Source organism: Urocampus carinirostris, chromosome 19 (assembly GCF_059441175.1).
Source record: "Urocampus carinirostris isolate Australia breed hairy pipefish chromosome 19, RoL_Ucar_1.0, whole genome shotgun sequence".
Classification (NCBI taxonomy): Eukaryota; Metazoa; Chordata; class Actinopteri; order Syngnathiformes; family Syngnathidae; genus Urocampus; species Urocampus carinirostris.
The window spans coordinates 19,557,653-19,579,412 of NC_142367.1; the positions used below are offsets into that span (position 1 = coordinate 19,557,653).

Genomic DNA, 21,760 nt, shown 5'->3' on the forward strand with positions numbered 1-21,760 from the left:
TGCATTGTATTTATTATATTGTTCTCTCGTTCTGCCATATTTAACATATGGTGCAGAAGTCTGGGGCAATAATTACAAAAGTTCACTACAGCCCCTTTTTATCCTTCAAAAACGTGCAATAAGAACCATACACAGGGTAGGATATCGGGATCATACCAATATTTTATTCATGCAGTCCAATTTATTGAAATTGGATGATTTAATAAAAATTTTCACTTCACAACTGTTATTTAAGGTCAACAAAAACATAGTGCCAGAAAACATACAAAGATTATTCACTCGGAAAGAGGGAAATTATAACTTGAGGGGCTGTGGTGAATTCAAAATCCCAAAGGTGAGAACTACCAGGAGAAGTATGTGTGTGTCTGTGTGTGGAGTCAGACTTTGGAATAATTTGCAAAATGAAATCAAACAATGTCCAAATATCCATGTGTTCAAATTTAAATACAAAAAAGCATTACTGGCGAAATACAGAGATGAAGAAAATGGGATATGAGGGAGACTGGAAATACTGCACTTCAAACTATGGCTAACTTGTTGTTATTGTGCTATTATCACATCAGAACTGTTATAAGTATTGTGTTTATTTTTATTGATATTATCACTGGTGCCGCAGTGACATTATGCGCATTATGACGTTGAGGGATGGGTATTGCGAAGATTAGTGTATAAAATATGTGATTATTGTAACTATTATAATTATTGATATCTGACCTATGTAATAAGTATATCCATTAGATTTTGTTGTATTAGACACAAGAGGAGCTATCTATAAAATTTATTTAATAGGGAAGATAAAGGGGTAGGAAAAATAAGCATCTGCTTCTGACTACCCCTTTTCGAACATGTTGTGTGACATTATTTCGTTGTTGACTCATTGTTTTTGTCCTGATTTTATTTTTATGTTCGAAATAAAGTTTTCATTCATTCATTCATTCAAGTTGCTGTATGTAACTTTAAAAATATTCTACTTTCTGGCGCCATCTTCTGCCTGAAATCATCATTGCTGCTCCTTTTGTTGCGTGTGCAAGTATATAAAATTCTTAGCATACCCTCTAAGAAACTCAAATCTTTTTCATGTTCTTCAGAGTTTTTGTCAGCATTGGGGTTGTATTTGAAACAGTCCCTTTCTTACTTTCACCATTTTCATCCTACAATTTAAGCAAACCATGACCACGCGCGTCATATTACTCTGCCTCCCGGTTAAATAGAAAGACTTTAAAATAAGTAACCTTGCTTATTCTAAATACAGTTTTTTTCTAATTTCATTCAAAATAAGTAACAAATATTTTAAGTAATTATTTTTAAATTTTCCTAAAAAAGTAATTATCAAAATACACACAGAGCAAAAATAAACAAATTCTTATTTTTTCTAATTTCAAACATATTTTTTCTCATTTTTAACATACATAAGTATTTAACATTTCCTAATAAAGCAGATGGTAGTAAATTTGATTTTTTTTTCCAAGAATGATATTCGACGAAGATTAGAAGACAATATTGCTTACATAGCAGTTTTTTCCCCTATATGTACCTCAAAATGAATCTAAAATGACCTGACATAAGAAAAAAATGCATATTCACCAACAAATTGCTATTTATATGCAACTTGAACCTCTTCCAATCTTAAGCCTCTTTCCAAAGCGTGAGTAATTGTTTATTATTCAGCGCCTCCTGGTGGTAAAAAACTTAATTCGTGGAATCTTTTTTTAATTATTGATTCTATTAAAATAATTGTCCGGTCCAAATTGTCCCTAGGTGTGAATGAGCGAGTGAGTCGTCTGTCTTTGAATGCCCTGCGACCGGCTGGCAACCAGTTCAGGGTGTCCCCTGCCCACTGCCCGAAGATAGATGGGATGGTCTCAAGCACCCCCCGCGACCCTACTGATGATAAGCAGTGCAGATAATGGATGGATGGATGGATTCTATTAAAAATAATATGTGCATTAAGAAAAATACTCATAGGTCGAGCAACTTGTAATCATTTTACGTATTATGGGTCTCACTCTGGGAGCTGGCATGATTGTCCGCCATCTTGTTCCTAAGGGTACCCCCAAATACTCCAAAAAATGAAAATAAAAATAATGCGGTTTGGTCACCCTGAGTCTCCGTAGTTTGAATTCTTCCTTTTGCTTTGTCTCACTCAGTTTCTGTTACACTATTTTATACAGCAACATCTAGTGGTCAAATATTACAAAGTGTCCCTTTAAGAATGGCGATGACACTTGAATGGATGCGATTGTATGTTGTTTTGAGGAGGGTCGGTTATCAGAGTGATACGTTTATTCTGTTTTCAAGATTGCAAAAGACATTTCACAGGATGCCAGTTTGTTATTTTGACTATTATACCTCCCTGTTGGTCATGCAATGTTTGTCACTATCGGCCAATCATGTTGCTGTTCTTTGATTTCCACACCTATTAGAGTGGATCTTGCTTGTGACCTAGAAAATTTGATTAAAAATAAGGGCTCTTGAGAGGGCTTTTATAACAGGTTTGCCTGAGGTTTGTTCTGTATCCTGTTCTTCTTGCAAGTTCAAATCCAGTGTTGTCTTCTCTCCTTATTTTGAGTGTCTACTAAATTAAGAATTCATCACAGGGGCTTCTTTGATTCAAGTACATATTGTGGCTTAGAATGAGAGGATTTTAGGATCAGGGATCCTGCCATCAAACATACTAATTAGCTGCTTAAAATGCTTTAGGCTCAACAGAACCGAAGATACCCCCATGAGGCCGTATTGTCCTACCCCAAATTGTCATTAAGCCTACTGTAGCTCAATTTATGCAAACACACGGTTCCTGTTTGGTCCCTGGATGGTTCAGCGACACTGAAAGCGGGGTCAACCATCCGTGACCGTGGTTCTTTTTGCTGGCCATCTGCTCCGTGGCTGTGCCGCGACAGAATCAAACTGGCGCCATGTGGCACCGCGTGGCACTGTGTGGCACCGTGCGGCGCGGGTTCGTGTGCCTGGTTAATCCTACCCGCCTTTCTGAAAGGCATTGGCCAGGAAATTCCCCTTTTTTTTGGCGGTGGTTCTTTTAGGAAACGATGGAAGAACATTATGCACGGATTATGTTGGAGAGCTCTACCACGATCCTGTTTTGCTTTATCGGCACTCGGCATCTGTTTGGCACACATTTTCACATATGTTTTGGTGTTGCCCTTATGAAATTATCCCGGCATTTTCCGCATCCTGCAAAAAACGTGTATTTTGGTTTGGCAGATCAGGAGCTCTAAACTGACTCTAGGCTACTCAAGATGAAAGCTTTAGATCAGTTGCCCTCAAATGTTGGTATGAGTACCCCTCGGGGTACTTGATGGCCTCTGTGGGGTATGTGAGATTTTAAGCTATATAAAAAAAATAGCATCAAAGTAAAACTAAAGTGTTTGCATCTCCTGAAGAGAAAAAGATAATTTGGCCCCGTGTATGAGTGAGTGAGTTGTCCGTCTCTGTGTGCCCTGCGACTGTCTGGCAACCGGTTCAGGGTGCAATTGCCCACTGCCCGAAGATGGCTGGGATGGGCTCCGGTACCCCCGCGACCCTACTGAGGATAAGCGGTGCAGATAATGGATGTAAAGTGAAGGATTTTATACATTTCACTATAAAGGATTCTATACGATTAAATATAAGTTACATTTATCGAGTGCAATGAAGATTTTCACTGAGTGTGCTTCAGGTCACGCTGTTTTAAATTCGGAATGTTTTGGCTGGGGAATTTTGATAACAGGACTCTGACAAAGGACGTCAAGCATTGTTTTGATAAACGCTCGGTGTTGTTTTGAGTTTCATCAAACATCGAGGCGAGGGGGTGGACCCCACGTGGGGGCTTTCATTGGCACGCCCATGGGAGGAGCTAGCACACCAGCTTGCGGAAAAAACCCGGGCCGAGGAGGAAGCAGAAGATCGAGAGAGGAGGCTTGACGAAGACTCGAGCGACACTAATTCGGCTAATTCGGGCATATATGTGATGGAGTTAAATTGTTTAAGAAATTAAATCCGCCCTCGTGTGGAAATGCCGGTCTCTTGTTAATTTTTCCATCAAGAAACGAGCGCGCATTGTTAGGTGAATGTAGGTTGTGTTTGGTTAATGGAGTCAGTTAACTAATTCGAACAATTGGTTATTGGTACATTTTAATATTTAATTCCTAACAATAGGCAAAAATACATGGAGTATGAGCAATAGTAATTTTTATTTAAATTATAGGTCGATAAATTTGTATTTCTTTTACATAGTGGAACCCCTACTTAAAAGTCGCCGCTACGTTTGTCTGGCTTCTTGTGTGTACGCTCTGTTTTTATCACCAGTTTCGTTGGCAATACAGTGCCATCTAGTGGTCAAATATTACACACTGGGGGTTTAAGTATAGAAACAAGGAAAATCCAATTAGCCTGGAAAAGTGAAGCATTTTAAGTTTGTGCCCGCTTCACTCACTGATGCAGGGTGCCACGGGGGATCGACTTTGCTGGTAGCCCTTGGCGCATCGGTTGCAGGTGATGCCCGTCACGCCATCCTTGCACGGGCATTGGCCTGTGGTTTGGTTGCACGTCTTACCCGCCGCTCCGACCGGGTGGCAGTCGCAAGCTGGGGAGCGGGAGGAACACAGAATAATGAAATTAGGATTCGTTACTCAAACACGGACCAGTTGCCATTACCACGCTTGTTTTCTAGCAACAGCAACAACACTTGAAAATAACCCATATTGTTTTTTTTCACATTTTTATCCTTTTGCACAGTTTTACCTTTTTGATCTGTTTTACTCGCACTTTAAGGAGATTTCTTAATGCCATACAAATTGGACCAAAAATGGTCAATCCACAATTCGGACTGATTTAGTCCAATTCCCTGGGTTGTTTTAGACCACATATCACAATATTCTAAAGTTTAAAACTAGCAGATTAAACAATTATTAGTGATTTAAAAACAAATTGCAAATTCTCTCTCTCTCTCTCTCTCTAACTCTCTCTACTCTCTTTAACTCTGCCTAACTCTCTCTATCTAACTCACGCTCTCTAACTCTTCCTCTCTCTTTCTTACTCCATCTCTTCCTCTCTTTTAACTCCCTCTCTCTAACTCACTCTCTCTCTCTCTTTTTCTTTAACTCTCTCTCGCCCACTCTCTTCCCAACTCCCCCCTTCTCACTTTCTCTCTATCTGTCTCTCTCACGCTCTCGATTTTTCTTTGTTTATAATTCAACAAAATTTACAAATATCCTGAGAATTTACACAATTTTATTTTGTTGATGTTTTTCACACAATAAAATATTTACATGCAGCAATACAAACAGATATGCTATGAAGATTGATAATGTACTTCATAATAATAAATACAATTTAAATAATCTCAGTCTGATAATTTCATTTTGTGCAGCCATTTTACAAAACATATTCAGTTTATTTTTTTTAATTTAACATCCCAACTGTAAGGGATGATTAAGTCGAATTAACCAATGAAGTGAATTGGTTCACTTTGGACCCAGATCTGGTTATTTTCAACCCAACTGTTTTAGAATACTCTTAAATTAAAGCGATTCCATGGATTAGAAAATATATTGAAAGAAGAGCAAATTAAATGAGAACATCGTAGGCCCAGGAATGCAAAAAAAGTAACTTGACACCACAGTGCTTGTTCTGGTGCCTGCCTGGTGACACATCACTTCTTGAAAAGTGTTGCAAATCCTTGGCAAAAGCCAACATAAACAAGCAAAAGTCTCAATAAGATTTTTCTGGTTTGAAGGGTTATTAAATACACGTTGGCCTATTGGACTTAAAAATCAGTTGCCTGTTGTCAATTGGATTTTTAAGTCATTACAGCATCCAAGCCAATGGATCGTATGCCAAGGACAAAAACAGATTGCTCTTTTCTTAATAATCCAAACAATACTTTACAAGTTAGCTGGACAGTTATAAAAGTCAAGTTGATTAAGAAAGGAACACAAACATGGAAAAAGCCTGGAAGCCAACACGTTCTCTCTGATGCGTGACTGAGTGTGAATGTGTTTATTTGCGCCGGACATTTTTGAGCTGCCAGAGCGTAGCACAGCTCACCTGTTTGCCGGAGAGTTTCTAAAGGGCTGAAATTGACCCAAGAAAGATCCGGCAGGAAGGATTAACACTTTAAGACACTTTTCGCAGGTGTCATGTGGTTCAAGCGGGCCTAAATTGGCCGACCGTGCTAAATCCCCGTTCCGGCCGGCTCACCCAGAACGGTCGAGCTTTGATGGCCTGGGGTTAGAAATGGTGGCATATGGTGGTGCATGATTCCGGTGTCTGTGCCGACTCTTTTGGGGTATAAGTGAAACAAGGAGTACTGCAGGTTCTTTAAGGGGTGCTTGTGATTTTAAACTATATCTATAAAAGCAGTGTCACTACAAATTCACAGCAGTTGCTTCCCTTCTACGATGCTTAAAAAAGGTATTTCATACAAAGACAGACAGACAGACAACTAGACAGATGATTTGCACTGTTGAATACTTTTTTAAAATGAGGTATATTTTGATCATTCTACCATATTATATTTTTTAACCCTAATCCTATACATATTATTGTTTAGTCCTTGGAATTAACTAAATGATAAAACTCTGGGTATTTTAAGTATTTTTTTTTCTTATTTTGGTGTCATTTATTCCCCTTATCTTACACGGATAACAATCCCTAAAATATGCAAAATTATCGGAATATTCTGTTTTCATCAAGTCATGATTATTTGCATAGCCCTTAATCACAAGGAGTCTCAAAGGGCTGCACAGACCACGGATTATTGAAAACCACAGACTATTATTACACTATCCCCTGATTTAAAACCTACATGAGGGCAAGGAAAAACTCAAAAACCTCAACATGAGGAATATGAAGAAACCTTGAGAATGGGCCGCACATGATGTAATCCTCCTTCCGGGATGACCAGGCTGCAACATATGTTGCAATAACCAATAATACACAGATATTGTCAACATGGTAATATAAGTCATTCATAAGCTATAGAATAGAAGTGTGTTTTCAGCCTAAATTTAAACGGTTCCACTCTTATTTTGCTTTAAAAAAAAACAAAAAAACAAAAGTAATACTGTCAAGGTCATTCATTTTTAAAATACAAATATTTGAATAGTCGGACATTAATTAATTAATAAGGAATGAAAGAAGTTCTAGAAAAAGTATGTCTCACTGGCTGATTATTTGCCTCATTTTAAGTAGTATTAGAGTTGTCAATGTCAAAGTGTACAATGTCAAAGACTTTCAGTAAAGCCATGATTAGTGGGTATCTGTCTGAAAAACAAAAAAAAATCCCAGGAGTGCCAACTGATTGCTTTAATTCAATGGACAATACCATTTTTGGGATCTGTCTTGGCCCGCCAATATCCTTGTTGCCCGAGTCAAACAAGTCAGAATGGAACGAGAGCATGATCGAGAGCAGAGCTCCTAAGCAAAACAAACCTGGGTTGTTAAAACACTGGAGTTTATAGTCTTTGTCCACCGTTTTCAGTAAACAAGTAGGCAAATATGAGCATGTCGTAAGGGATTTGGGGCAGGAGGGGGCTTTGGTGTCAATCTCTGCCCCCACCTTTCTTCTCAACAGTTTCTTTTTCTGAAGTTTTATGAGCAAAAGGGGGTCGAGGGTGTGCTTGGGCCGGTTAAGAAGCAGTAAAAAGTCCTCAGATGTTGATGACTTTTCAAGCCTGCGTGACTGCAGCTGTGACAGACGCCGCGTTGGGAGTTGTAGTCCTGTTAACGGGCGTTTGTTTATCTGATTGCAGCTCTGTCGATGTTTGTCTCACGTGATTGGCCGGATTATGGCGCTCTCGTCAACTGTATGATTGTATGACTTCATCCCGGTGATTCGGTGCTTGGGGCTTTGGTAGGAATCAAGAAAAACCTCAAATAGACTCTCAAACAACCTTGAAAGACACCTGTCTTTTGAAGACTTCTAAGTGGAAGTCGACCCAAAGTATTTTCTACCCATAATGAAGCATAGGCCCCTTGTCTTTATGACCAGGGTCACCTAACGTTTTCTGAGAGGTACTTTTTGTTACTAATTAGTGTGAAGGGCTACCAGTTTTATATGCATTCTAAAATATAAACCTATGTTAATAATATGTTGTTACTACGTCATTATTATGTTATTAACAGGTTGTAATTATCAGAAGCAGCGTTAAATTTGGCTCTGTCAACCAATAAAACAGCCTTGTGTAAGGGCTCTGAGTAAATTAGATGTTTAGATTATATACTAATTCGAAAAATACATTTACGACCCACTTGTTGTTAGTGGGCTAACTAGTTCCCACTGAAAGCTACTTAATTGTTACTTTGTACTGTGAAGGCTACCAATGTGACATTAATTTCTAAAAAAAATCTGTTGTCATGTTATTTGCCTGTTATTACTGTGTTGTTACTATGCTATCATTTCATTACTAGGTTGTATTAATTATGAGAGGTGACCATACTTACGTTTCAATGTTATTTCGAGTAGGGCTGTTTAGGTCAATGTGACAGAAACAGAATGATTTATATGCTCCAGAAACAAAAGAAGTTTTGAAATTATGAAACTGAGCACACTCGCTGCAAAATCAACATCATGTGATAATTGAAAAAGTCCAAATAGCACAAAGCCAAGCATACAATTCCAATTTAAGACATCTGGTCATTTCCTCTCTTAAAAACTGATTGACGGATTAAATGCCTGCATATCCACACAATTGTCAATTAGCTGAAGGATTTTGCACCACAAAACTCTATTACGAAATGAGACAATTTTCAAAAAATCCAAATGCCTTGAAGAGTTGCTTCACTCAGTGGTCTCGAATTGCATAAATCAAGACTTCCCCCTGGTCCCGCTTACAGCTATTCGAAACCAATGTGGTTTATATCGTCAGGGTGTTTCTTCACAGACTTTGAAAGTCTTTCATCCGACGTCCTTGTGGTCATCAAAAACACGGCACCGATCCGTACAAAACCTTAATGGTCTTCTCAAGGCTTTGGATTGAATTAAATAAGATTTTTTTTAAACTTCGTAACCCACTTGTATGCGTCAGTGCCGTTGGTTTTGGTCAACAATCCCACAATTTTGGGAGGAACTCTGGCGACGGACGCAAAAGTGAAATCAATCGCAGGTTTATCCGCCCCTCTCGTCTGTTTTAGACGCTCATTTGGTGTGATTAGTTACAGATGCTGCCTCTTCGCCCCGCCGCCCCCCACCCTTTTTTTCAAACACCTGTATTTTATTGTCCCACTTCAGATGTGACACTTGCCCCGCTTAAGCATGCCGCACCTTTCACCTCTATTTTACCCAGACATATGGCAACAAGGGAGATTAAAACACGGTCGACTGTTGGAAAAAGACAAAGGCTTGACACTCAATTAGGAGTGAGGGTAGGGGGGCAAAGGGTTTGGGGTATTGCTGTGATCAGTCATAGACCGAGACGTTCAGTTTTAGGGGCATTGCGTGGTTTAATATCCATCACATCTGGCACGTATAACAGAAATAGTGCTAAATTTCTTGTTGATTACGTTGCTTTGATAAAACACAATTATTTTGCCAAGAGGTGTGTGTTTGTGTGAGAATTACCGTATTTTCAGCACTATAAGGCGCACCTAAAAGTCTTATTTTTTTTCAAAAGCTGACCATGCGCCTTATAACACAGTGCGCCTTATATATGGCTCAATATTAAATTCGCAAGGTCTCGCAACTACGAGAAACAGCCGCCGACTCCATTTTTCGCGCTGTGCATACTGGGAAATATTAAACGATTGGTAGTTGCCGGGGCTCGTGTTGTATTTGTTTACTAAGTGGCAAAATGGCTACCCCATTAAACTGCTTAATTCATATTCAACAAATACAGTATTTGTCTGAATCCAGGGTTTTGACTGGTGAAGATGTAGAGCACAATTTACCTTAAACAAACGCAGAATTATTCAGAATGTCACGTTTGACAGAGAGAGAGAGAGCGAGAGAGAGAGAGAGAGAGAGAGAGAGAGAGCGAGATTCTCTTTCATACGTGCATTTGTATAAAAAATGGCTCCTGTTAAGAGACACGCGTACAACGCCGAGTTTAAACTCAAAGCGATCAGTCACGCAGCACAACACGGCAATAGAGCGGCAGCGAGAGAGTTAAACTTAAATGAATCGATGGTACGGAAGTGGAGAAAGGATGAAGATAAGCTCCGCCAAGTAAGGAAAACTCAACAAAGTTTCCGTGGCAATAAAGCAAGATGGCCAGAGTTAGAGGAGACACTTGAACAGTGGGTTGTTCAACAAAGAGCGGCAAGCAGAAGTGTCAGTACGATAACTATACGTATGAAGGCAACAGCGCTGGCACAAAAACACCGGACGTGTTGGATGGCCCATTCACTGAGATATGGTCAATTCGAACACAGCAGAAGAAGAATTCGAGGGATTCGTCGATGAGGAGCTTATAGAGTGATCTTTGTTTTTCTCTTGTGTGTTTACGTTTTACATTTTACAGTTATTATGTTATTGCTTTAATGTTATCGTTTTGCACTCGTTGTTTTTGCACATTACGAGTGTCACTTTATTGCGATTGCACTAACGTTTCATTTAAAATAACAGTATCAGACGTTTTTTTTCTTTGCGTGTTGACTAAATGGACAAAAAATAAAATGATATGTCGATGTTGTTCAAAGATGTTAAAGATGTGTCACGAAAATGCTTTACCTCAGAGAAAATAATAAAACGGCTGTTTATTTATTTTGGGAGTGAATGGAGTTGTGGAAAGCTTGTTTGTTAATAAAGTTTGACCTTTTTGAATGTTTTGTTGACATTCCCTTGAGCGTGGCAACATCTAGAGGTTGCATAACGTAACTACATTCTCTACTGTAGTCAAGTCGTCACATTTATTTACCGTAAATAGCCCTTAATCCCAAAAATGTCTCGAAGGACTGCACAGGATTACAATTACAAAATTGCACAATTACCTGATCTTAAACCAGCATGCACTTATAGCGCCTTATAATGGGGTGCGTCTTATGTATGGCATAAGTTTTAAAATACAGTAAACCTCGGATAAGTCGGACTCGCATAAGTCGGATTCTCGGATAAGTCGGACAAATTGCGTGGAACGTTTGTTCTCTAGGCTTTTCTGTAGTATTACACCTCGCATAAGTCGGATTTTATAAGTCGGATCCTCGCCTAAGTCGGATGGATTTTTCCGTACAATTGACCCTTTTTAATGGTTTTCGCCTCTGATAAGTCGGATCGGTATCAGGTCGCCTAGGACATCTCCCAAATGCTCTAAATTTCAGCCTCCAGTGGCAGTAAGCGATGGAATTTTCCGGGAAGATTTTCACTCCTCACAGATTTTCCGGGAAGATTTTCACCCCTCCCAGATTTTCCGGGAAGATTTCTTGATGTGACGTGGCGTTCCGTGATTGGCAGAGGCTATTCATCAAACTCCTCCTCAGTGTTGAATGATAGCACTCTCAATCACAGCACGCGGTCATAGAACAAAGCCTCGTAATCATAATCCCATTGTTTCTTATTACAGTAGTGCTAGCATTCAAATTGAATTTGTGTGAATTTCTTTGGACTTCCTTGCGGTCTGTGCGGTCTACGGTGTGGCGATGGCCTCAAGTTCTAAAACCAAAGGCAGGAGTCTCAAGACTAGAACGTATGAAGAAAAGCTCGCTATCATTGAATTCCAAGAAAAGAATCAGCACATGAAGCAAAAAGACATCGCGGCGAAGTTTGGAATGAGCCCTCAAACTTTGAGCGACATTCTGAAAAGCAAGAAGAAGATAAAAGATATGTGTGCGACAGATTTTAGAGCTCCGACCGCTAAAAGGCAGAGGGTAAATGATCTAAGAGTTAAATTTCTTCTTAGTTCGAAATTTTGCGACCTCGGATAAGTCGGATCCTCGGATAAGTCGGATGAAAATGACCGGTCCATCTGGATCCGACTTATCCGAGGTTTACTGTATATCATTCATTGAAGGTGCGCCTTATAACATGGTGCGCCATATAGTGCGGAAAATACGGTATATGTTGGGTCAAAATAAATAAGTCTCTTGTTTATCATAGCTAATCGGGACCAGAAGACCCCGTGATATCCTCCACCCCTGTTTTTAACGAGCTTTGCAGGCAATAGTCAACCAGTGATAATGGATCGCAGACGCAAGGGTGCTGTTCATTTTAGTTGGAAAGAATGGAAAAACTGCTGCCACGCATGACAAAAATTTGGTCTCTTGCCCCCCCGCGCTCTCATCGATCGTCTACAGGGGATAATGCATCGCAGCCTAAACAGTGTATTCCATTTTAGGGAGACTCGAAAAAAAAAGCGCTCTGCCTTCCCCTGCGCTAAGCAATTGTCGAACGGAAATAATGGATCGTGGCAATAACCATGCATTTCTTATTGGGCACGGCCAGAACGACGGTTTCTGCATGCAGCAATATGGGATTGGGATAACAGATCCCAGCCACACAACAGTACTCCAGATCTTATTTCTTCACTCTTAAAAATGGGTCACTTTGTTGCACTGCGCCCAAAACAGTGTCATTATATTTTTTGTCCTATGGAGTAAATACCAAAAACAACCAACCAAAATAAATTTTGCGTATTTTAGGGATGTTTATCCTTGTAAAATTAGGAAATAAACTACACCAAAATAGGAAAAACAATACTTAAAATAAGCATACTTTTATCATTTAGTTAATTCGAAGGATTAAACAATATTTATTGTAAGATTAGGTTTAAAAATGTAGTAGGTTTAGCAAAACAAAACTTATTTTACAAAACGATTTGCCAATGCAATGTCTGTCTGTCTGACTATCTCTATCCTTATTTTGAAAAACTTAAACAAATACAACAAAACAAAACAACAAATCATAACCACTCCAAAAAATAGAAAAAAATACGCAGAAAAAAAACACAAAAGGTTGTTTTTTTGTTCTGAAAAAATACAAACAACCCCCAAAAACTTGAGTCATTTGCTGAAATTGGAAACAACCCCAAAATTGGGCTGGATGGTACGAAAAACCTTGAAAATAAGAAGAGCATTTAGGCTGAAACAACCACAAAATCTACCAAAACCATGATTTTTTTTAAACCTCCGCCAAAAAACTGTTGAATGGTTCATTTTTGACCCAAGTTGGGTGGTTTGAATGACGCGTTTTCAGTCAACAGCCAATAAACAACAAAACTCATGGAGGACCACGTCTCATATCTCCATTTGTGATTGTCAGCCGAAGAAACGCTTAAGGCTCTTTGCAAATTCCTTACAACCGCTAGCAAATCCGCGTTAAGGCACCGCATAACGTGAGGACTTACCCTTGCAAGCCCTGCGGTGAGTGATGGGCCGAGCCATGTCCCGGTAAAAGCCTTCCTTGCAATAGTGGCAATGGCGGCCGGCTGTGTTGTGGCGGCAGTTCATGCAGACGCCTCCGCTCTTCCTGCCAGAAAGTTTGTACAACTCCATGTTGAAGCGGCAGCGGCGGGCGTGCAGGTTGCAGTTGCAGGCTGCAACAGATGAGCATGGTTGACAGTCAGCCAGTGGCATGCACGGTCGAGGATTTGATAGTACAGTGGAACCTCGGTTTTCAAACGCCTCTCAGTTCGAACAAATCGGAGTCCGACCACAAATTTTGAGAAATTCTTGTTTCACTGTTCGGTCAAAAAATCCGAGTTCGAATGCCGGTAATGCGTGTGTGCGTACGCTAGGGTGCGATGCTGAGCGGCGTACGGGTGTAGATCGCTCTTTTCGTGACCAACTGTTATCGCGTGCGGACGTGCTTCGTTTTGCTTTCGCTTTTAATATAGGTGTACCAAGTGTTTTAGCCCTTTTTTTTTATTTTTACATGTTCATGTTAGCGTAATCTTTCGTACGGAAGACTACGATAACGCAAACGTACGATTAGCCTGGGTTAGCTCTATGTTTACGTTAAACATTCAAGGTAAACATTCAGGGTGTTGGAACGGAGCCCAAATATTCAGGGTGTTGGAACGGAGCCCCCTTTCTTGTTGATCACGTTGCAAACATAATAATATGCAATATATTATGGTATGGCACCGCTGTTTGTGTGTTGTTTATCCGTCCATGCTGATAAAACGTCACAAACAAGTGATCTTTATTAAGAAAGATTTGCGAGTGCGCAGGTTCCTTAGCACCACATAGTATCTATCCATGCCACTTTTGAGCATGCCAAGTGAAATCTATTTTAAAAGCATAAATTTAAGTACATAATTAGAATGTTTACTAAATAGATTTGAGATAGGCAGGAACAGGTTCTCTAGCACCACACAGTGTCAATCTGTGTACACAATTTTTTAACCGGGGAGATCAAATAGACGAACAATAGTATTCAAGCCTAATTTAAATGTTAAATTAATAGATGTGCCACTTTGTTATTTGGACTATTATAACCCACTGCTGTTTGTTATTTCTACTATTATGCACTATTTACATCATTGTCACTACTGGCTAGTAATGTTGCTGTTCTTTGATATCCACACCCTTTAGCGTGGATCTGCTTTTTGTAACATAGGAGATTTAATGAAAAGAAAGGGCTCAGGAGATGGCTTTTAGAACAGATTTGGAATTTGGCATTGTGAGGGGTTTTTGTAAGGTCCTTTCAAGTTCAAAATTCATTGATGTGTTTTTTCCTTATTTTGAGTGTCTCCTAAACTATAAAATTGTAGATTTGAGAAAAGCAGTATCAGGTTCTCCTTCACAACGCAGCTTCAATTTGTGCACACCCAATTTTGACGACATCAAGGGGAGATCTATTGGACGAATATAAATGATTTACTAAAGAACTACGGTGCCCCGAGTGTCATTCATTCAATTCCATCCGAAATGAACTCTGTAAGAATGTTTACAACTCCATTGCAGCGCCGGTCTTGGCCACAGTTTCGGCTCTCATCCATCAAAATGATATTCGCAGGGCTCATCTCCCCCTTCCATAATTTATGAATCCTGCATCCTTGGCTCCATCCGTTATAAATCATTGCAAAAGGGAGTCGCTGATGAGTAGAGGCTCCCAAGGCCTATTAAGGAAAACGGGTTCAAATAAAGGAAAAAGGTTTGAGCTTCTCCATGAGGTGAGCCAGGATGTAACGCGACGCGAGACGTTCGCTTCAGCCTGGAAATCAGTCTCACATGAAAAGCCAGAAGGGAACTTCCATCTCGTGTTTACGTTGCAGTTTGATTTAAAACCCGAGCGAGGTGAAGTAGCTCCAAGAAATAATTGTTTTTTTATGTTTTCTGGCTACGCTTACAGTTTGTGTACTTTACGGTAAATCCACCGTTGTGGCTCCATGCCGAGCCGAAGGATGCGAGCGCTTAAAATTAACAGCCCACATCCGCATTGAGGGTTGGTGTCCTGACATGGTAAATATAAAGTTCGCTTGAGTTTCTAAAATACTTTTTAAATAAACATCACGTAATTGTAGTTCCTTGGTGTAACGTGTAGTAAAATTTGCATAAGCATGACACAAAACATTGGTCTGAGTTCATCATTCACTAGAAATAATGAGTAGTTTAATTATTTTTATCAAATGCAAAAGAGAAGAAAAAATGAGATTTTTCAGGGTAGAATGTTGTCACACTGAAAGAAATCCATGTTAAAAGTAGAGGTATTGTGTGCAGTATTTGAACACTAGATGTAATGTGTCTTGCAACCAAAACACGAGTGCTAAAAAGCACAAAGAAGAATACAATCAACAGGAACTCAAAGCGACCAAAAAGCAAAATTTTTCTTTGGGGGTAAACTTAGCAGCAAGATGGTGGACAATTATATAAAGCCCTTCGGGTGAGGCTCATGTTACATGAAATACCAATTTCTCGACCTATGAGTACTTCTTTAAAAAAATGTACGATTATATGCAAGTTCATGAATTTTGGCTCATTGTTCAAATCAATGCATCCAGTTAAAGGGTCAGTTTGTATTTATTTGCGCCTCCTTGTGGTAAAAAAAAAACTTCATTCATAATATATAATATATATATCACTTAAGATCGAGGTTATGTTATGCAGTATTTCCTACTTAAACCCCCTTTTAAAAATGTAAAAATAGGTCATCGTACCATCACAATCTTTCTCTTATTTCCTTTTAAAGGCACATGGTGTCACGATTCTAGTTTCCCTAACCTGCGCTTACTCTTTCAGCCCCAGCTGCCAGTTTCTAAATTATCCCTCTCCCTATTTAAGCACTGCATTCTCGGTCACTCTTTGTCAGCCCGTCACAGCACACAAGCAAGGCAAGCACTTTTTGACTCTGGCTACCGTTTTGATTCCCACCTGCATCCTGCCTGATTCCGTCCCCTGTTTCCTGTATCGATCCCCTGTTCCTGGCTTCCCGATCACCTCTGGTTACCTGGCTTGCTTCCGATCCCCGACCACGCTTCGTTCCCCTGTCCCAGCTACCCGACTTGCTTCCGATCTACGACTATGCTTCGTTCTCCTGTCCCGGCTACCCGACTTGCCACCTGTCACCGGCCGCGAGGTCTTCCTGCTCCTCCTGTCCAGCGAGCACCAGATCGCTGTCTTTTCCTCTCGCCCTGACTTCCCCGATCCCTTAATAAAGCATTCTGTGAAACGTCATATATTATTTGAATGGTAAGCAAGAATACGGGCAGAACGGCGGCGCAGTGGTTAGCGCGTGTGCGGCACAGTTCTAAGGTCTTGGGAACCTCCTGTGTGGGTTCAAATCCAGCTACCGGACTTACTGTGCGGAGTTTGTATGTTCTCCCCGTGCTTGCGTGGGTTTCCTCCAGGCACTCCGGTTTCCTCCCACATTCCAAAGACATGCATTTCAGGTGGATTGGCCGGTCCAAATTGTCCCTAGGTGTGAATGAGCGAGCGAGTTGTCTGTCCCTGTGTGCCCTGCGATTGGCTGGCTACCAGTTCAGGGTGTCCCCTGCCCACTGCCCGATGATTGCTGGGATGGGCTCCAGCACCCCCGTGACCCTACTGAGGATAAGCGGTGCAGCTAATCAGATGAGAAGCAAGAATACATTAAAAAAAATCCCCAAAACGTGCATTTGTTAAAAAAATGGAATGTGAAGCTCGCCTAGCTGACATGATTTTCTTTTTCTTGATGCTACGGGTACCCCAAAAACCGAAAACATTAGCAAAAAAAAGGAGAAGAAAAAAGGATGCACTTTGGTCACTTTAAGGGTACAATCGCTACACGTTGTCACTGTTCTGTGAATTATTTCCACATTGACATGAATAAAAAGGGAAGCCTATCACCGCGACCAAGAAATCAGGTCTTGTTTTTTCCTTAGTCCCAGATCCAGCAAAAAAGAAAAGAAAACGGGGACAGTGGGGAAGCACATTCCCAGACTATTTCCAAATTCCATCTGGTAACTATGTCGCCCAATTCATTTGGAATTCAGACGCAAATCAGATAGCGTTTCCAATAAGAATCAATGATGAAGTGTTGTGCTGCTGAAGAACAGTGAAGGGGAAGGGGAGCTGTTTAATTCATCATGATGTTTGACACATGACAAGTGTGGAATGCGGACCATTCAAAACAAAACGTCAATTAAATGCGGTCTGTGTTGGCTGATGTTATAAAGCAGAGGTGGGGAATGTATGTCTCGTGAGCCAGGTGTGGCTCTTTTCATGAGTACTTCTGGCTCGAAGAGAAAATTGGCTTTTTTTCTATCATGGGTTCTTCCACTAGCTGCGTAAGCCTTGTAGTGCTTTTCTATCTTTAAGGCTGGTAAGAAGAAATGGCTTTACATTGTTTTCCCTTTCTCTTAGCAAGTGAGATGCATCAGAATACACATGCTAGTGTGCCATCTGTGTTCTATTTTTTTTAAGAATATAGTTTGAAAGTTATAAAAAACAAAAAATTACGAATAGTCAACAAGGACTTAAAAGACAAATGTTTGTGCATTTCGGAAACGTCAAATAGGTGTAGCTATAAAACTAAACGTAGGACGAAAAATACCCACTCGATTCTCAAGCTTAGGACTGTAACCACATCACAAAACTGAAGGTAAATACGTCTGTATCCTTCTTGTTTGCTGTACTTTGTGACATTTTTACAAAAGAACTTTCCTCGCACCTTGATCTGAAGCCATTACTCATGTCAAAAAAATCAACCTAGACGATCGTAACTGTGGGAAGATGACACACTTTAGGTGGGCTTGTTAGGGTCTTGTGCACCTCCTTCCACCAGGGTGCGCCAACTGTGTTTGAAACTGGGCACAGGTGTGTCCAATATCTACACGCCTGGCCCTTAATGTCCTAAGCCTTTTGTAAGAACGTACATGTGGTCGAGGGAAAAGCATGACACCGGATTGTGTAAGGAGTGTCAGAAGGAAGAGAGACAGTCAAGCATGTAATAATGGACTGCAGGGGGTGCGACATTCAATGGAAGGAAATGCAGAAGGAGTTTTAGTAGATGGGGTAAAGGAATTGTCACTGAAGTGATTGCTGGACTCAGATAATAGGCCTCAATGAAGGATTCCTTCAATTTTTTTGAGGAGTATAGGACATTTTAACAAAATTTGGGAGGTGGAACTTTGACATGGATCTGTGACAATAGGGGGCGGTAATGCAGCAAAGTGATGGATGCCAACTGCCTTTAAACTTGAAGAAGAAGACACATGGTCGGGGCATTTTCATTTCCACCACCACGCCAAGTTGGTTTTAGTTTGTTTCTGGTTTCTTGTTTGGCCACTAAGTAGTTTAATGCCCACTTGTTAGTTTGTTACTTTATTCCTTGCATTTTGAATTCCCAGTTTTGGTCTTTATTTCTGGTTTGGACTTTGTCAAGTTTTGCTTTGTTTGGACATTTTGTTGTTTGTGAACCGTTGTTAGTTTGTCACTTTGTACTTTCTTTTGTTATTCAACAAATCCCTCTTTTTGAGATTACCCTACGTGGGTCCATCACCCCCCAAAACAGGGATATTTGTTGATATGGGACAAGGCTCTGGCATTATTACCATTTCAAATGTATACATTTTGTCTTAAAATATTCGGTGTTGCTCTCACTCCCAAAAATTAGCGCTTTGAGTCAAAAATGGTCTCGACCCTGATATAAAGTATTTGAGGCGGGATGACGCAAACAAGTTCATTGGGCGTTTCAAGGGCCGGACAGAATGCTGTTTTTGTGATCTGAAACACTTACAGCTGCAAGCATGTGGGACCGTTAACACCTCATGCTACAACATGAAAGTGATGGATCGCGTTTTGCGCCCAGCTGAAGGTTCGACGGCCGTTTTCTGGCGTCTTCTTTGATTTACCGCCACGCGCGACGGGATCGTCCCGCAAAGTGCTGAGAGGCACGTTCAAAGTGTGGGGAAATGTAATGGATCCCCTGTTTTGAGTGTTTTAACATATGTGGCCCTGGGTTGGTTGTCACGGGGTATTTGCTGAATTAGAAGATCTGAGCTGTTTAAAATAGTGACTGAGGTAAGAGACCTAGCTCATCTGTAGGATAGCCCATACAGCTTTAATATTGATTGATGATTACAGAGGATAAAGAAGATATGCAGTAGTATTGTTACCCAGGAAGTGCTCGATTTATGAACGAGTTCTGTTTTTATACTGGTAATGTAATACAAATTCCCGCTGGAGTCGTATTTTATTCATAAAATCTATGAAATCAAACCTTTGCGGGAATAAAAAAAAATCCAAAGATTCACATGGGAGAGGTAAATCACATATTTTAAGCCTATATAATAATGCAACTGAGATATTGAAAAAGACCATGCTACATTCTTCCCCAATTTTACCCAATGACAAGTATCTATCGCCTTAAGCAATATTTTATTTTATTTTTTACTGACATTTTCCACCTATTTCTCTGGTGAAATGAAAATGTAATCTTTAAATAGCTACTATTATGTGATAGAATTGATATCGAATAACTCATTTACTCATTTTATTTTCACTAACCTCACTGTCCCTTACATTGTGTATTATTTAGCGCCTTCTAGTGGTTCATGCATTCAAAAAACAATATTGATTTGAATAACAGGCCAAAGTATATGAAATGTGGATTTTTTTTTAAAAAAACACACAGGTAAACAAATTTGTATTTAAAGGGAGTTTATGTAATAGTCCGCCATCTTGTTGCTTCGGGTATTCCCAAAAACCCAAAACCTCGTAAAAGGCTGGGTGGATGAAATTAGAATTAAGAAATGGTGCAGTTTGGTCACTCTGATCCCGGTACTTTTATGTTGCACTCATTTTTGGTTGTACTAAAGAACACAGCCAGTGGTCAAATATACAATTTCCCTTTACTTAATAATATGATTAAAACAAGCAACATTTTCTGTCAGACAATTTTGCTCACTTATTTTATTTTAAAGTTAAAAATGTTGTGTTATGTTTAAGGCTTGTATAAGTAACCTGTATTGTTTGGTACTAAACAAATAAACATTTCATAAATTAATATGCTCTATAAAGATAAATAAAGTTTAACACACTCTTGGAAGATGAACTTCAAGAGGTCCTCCTCCGTGGTAAAAATTGGCCGAAAAAAAGTGATCCAACCCTTTTCTCAACCGCATCAAGCTTTCTTATTCCACTTTCATTTCAAAAGAAACGGCTCGCCTCTTCTTTACACTTTACACCCACCATATTGAATGGATGCACGAGATATTAAAGAATAAAAATGTCAAAGTTCTCAGCGCTCTGGAGATACAGTATATGTTCACACACTAATTAGGAAGAGGAAGCAAATTTTTTCTTCGGGGTAGCTGCTGGGTGAGCACCACCACACGCTGGTAGCAGCAAAAAAAATGTTTGTATCTACTGTTTTTTGTAAGTCGAATGGTCGTAAGTAGGGGAGCGTCTGTAGTGTAAATTCACAACTACATAGTGACAATTCAGCCACAGAGAGTATGTTAGCATTAAAGTATTACAGTGTTTTTGTTTACTTTTAACATAAAATTCTCTAGTTTTTATGTTTTGTTCAACTCTTATGATTTTCTCTTCGCAAGCACGCAAAGACTAAACCCAATATGGCACCTGGACAACCCCCACACCTAAAAGAAGCTTTCGTAAATCCATGATTCATTCAATCGAGCTTACTTTCGAATGTGGAAAAATATAAAAATCCCCTCGCATGTGAACCGGTGTTGAGACGTATAAAAAATGGCCGGTATGTTGTCTAGGTAATCACACAACAAACAAGCTTCGGTTGGCAAACAAAAGCTGCCGCAAATCATTTTTAGTACCTAGGAGGAAAATACCCGTATTTCATTTCGATAAAGAGCAACAAATTGGAGTTACCGTGTGAGGGAATTATTGCCTGACTCAGCTGGAAGCTCCACACATGGTTCAAGAAGTCCTTCAAGAAGAAGGAAGCCTGCCAGGTAACATATTGACTTAAAAAGCCCCGTGTTCTATTTTAGTTCTTCAAACAGGTAACCAGGTGGGCTCAGGGGGTCTCCTGTCAGGGATTTTATCTGCCCGCTCTCAGGAAATAAAACGATAAGTGCGGTTTTGAAGCAGACAGCTCTACCCTCCCCACATGTTCGGGATAAATCCAAACAATTTTTTTCTTTACCCCAAGTCAAGCAAAAGTAAAATGCACATCCAATGGATCTTAAGAAGTCTCTGCTGCTGCCTCGCCCGCAACTATCAGGACTAATATTTGTACTTGTGGTTGTGAGGGACACTTTCTGACCGCCGACTTCCTCTTCTCGGCTTAGGCTGCGGTCCAGACATGTTGCAGGACGCCCAGCATGGCCAAAAACGCACTACACAGTGAGTATGTGCATGTGTGTGTTTGCAGGACTGAACTGTGCCAGCCACCTGCTCAGGGTACCAAGGGAACACCGGGTAATTTCCT

The 21,760-nt window shown here is 40.1% G+C and overlaps 1 protein-coding gene and 1 long non-coding RNA gene across 2 annotated transcripts in view; one reads left to right on the forward strand and one right to left on the reverse strand.

Moving 5' to 3' along the window:
• ntn2 (netrin 2) overlaps window positions 1-21,760 on the reverse strand; it is a 74,524-nt gene that overhangs the window by 11,789 nt on the left and 40,975 nt on the right. The window contains exons 3-4 of the mRNA XM_088323107.1: window positions 13,275-13,463; window positions 4,433-4,582 (exon numbers count right to left, since the gene is read on the reverse strand). Of these exons, the coding sequence (XP_088179233.1) occupies window positions 4,433-4,582; window positions 13,275-13,463 (339 nt within the window). The remainder of the gene's footprint in view (window positions 1-4,432; window positions 4,583-13,274; window positions 13,464-21,760) is intronic.
• The window catches only part of LOC148347628 (uncharacterized), a 37,610-nt gene that overhangs the window by 9,340 nt on the left and 6,510 nt on the right, over window positions 1-21,760 (forward strand). The window contains exon 3 of the long non-coding RNA XR_015847855.1: window positions 21,621-21,675. This is a non-coding gene — a long non-coding RNA (uncharacterized LOC148347628). The remainder of the gene's footprint in view (window positions 1-21,620; window positions 21,676-21,760) is intronic.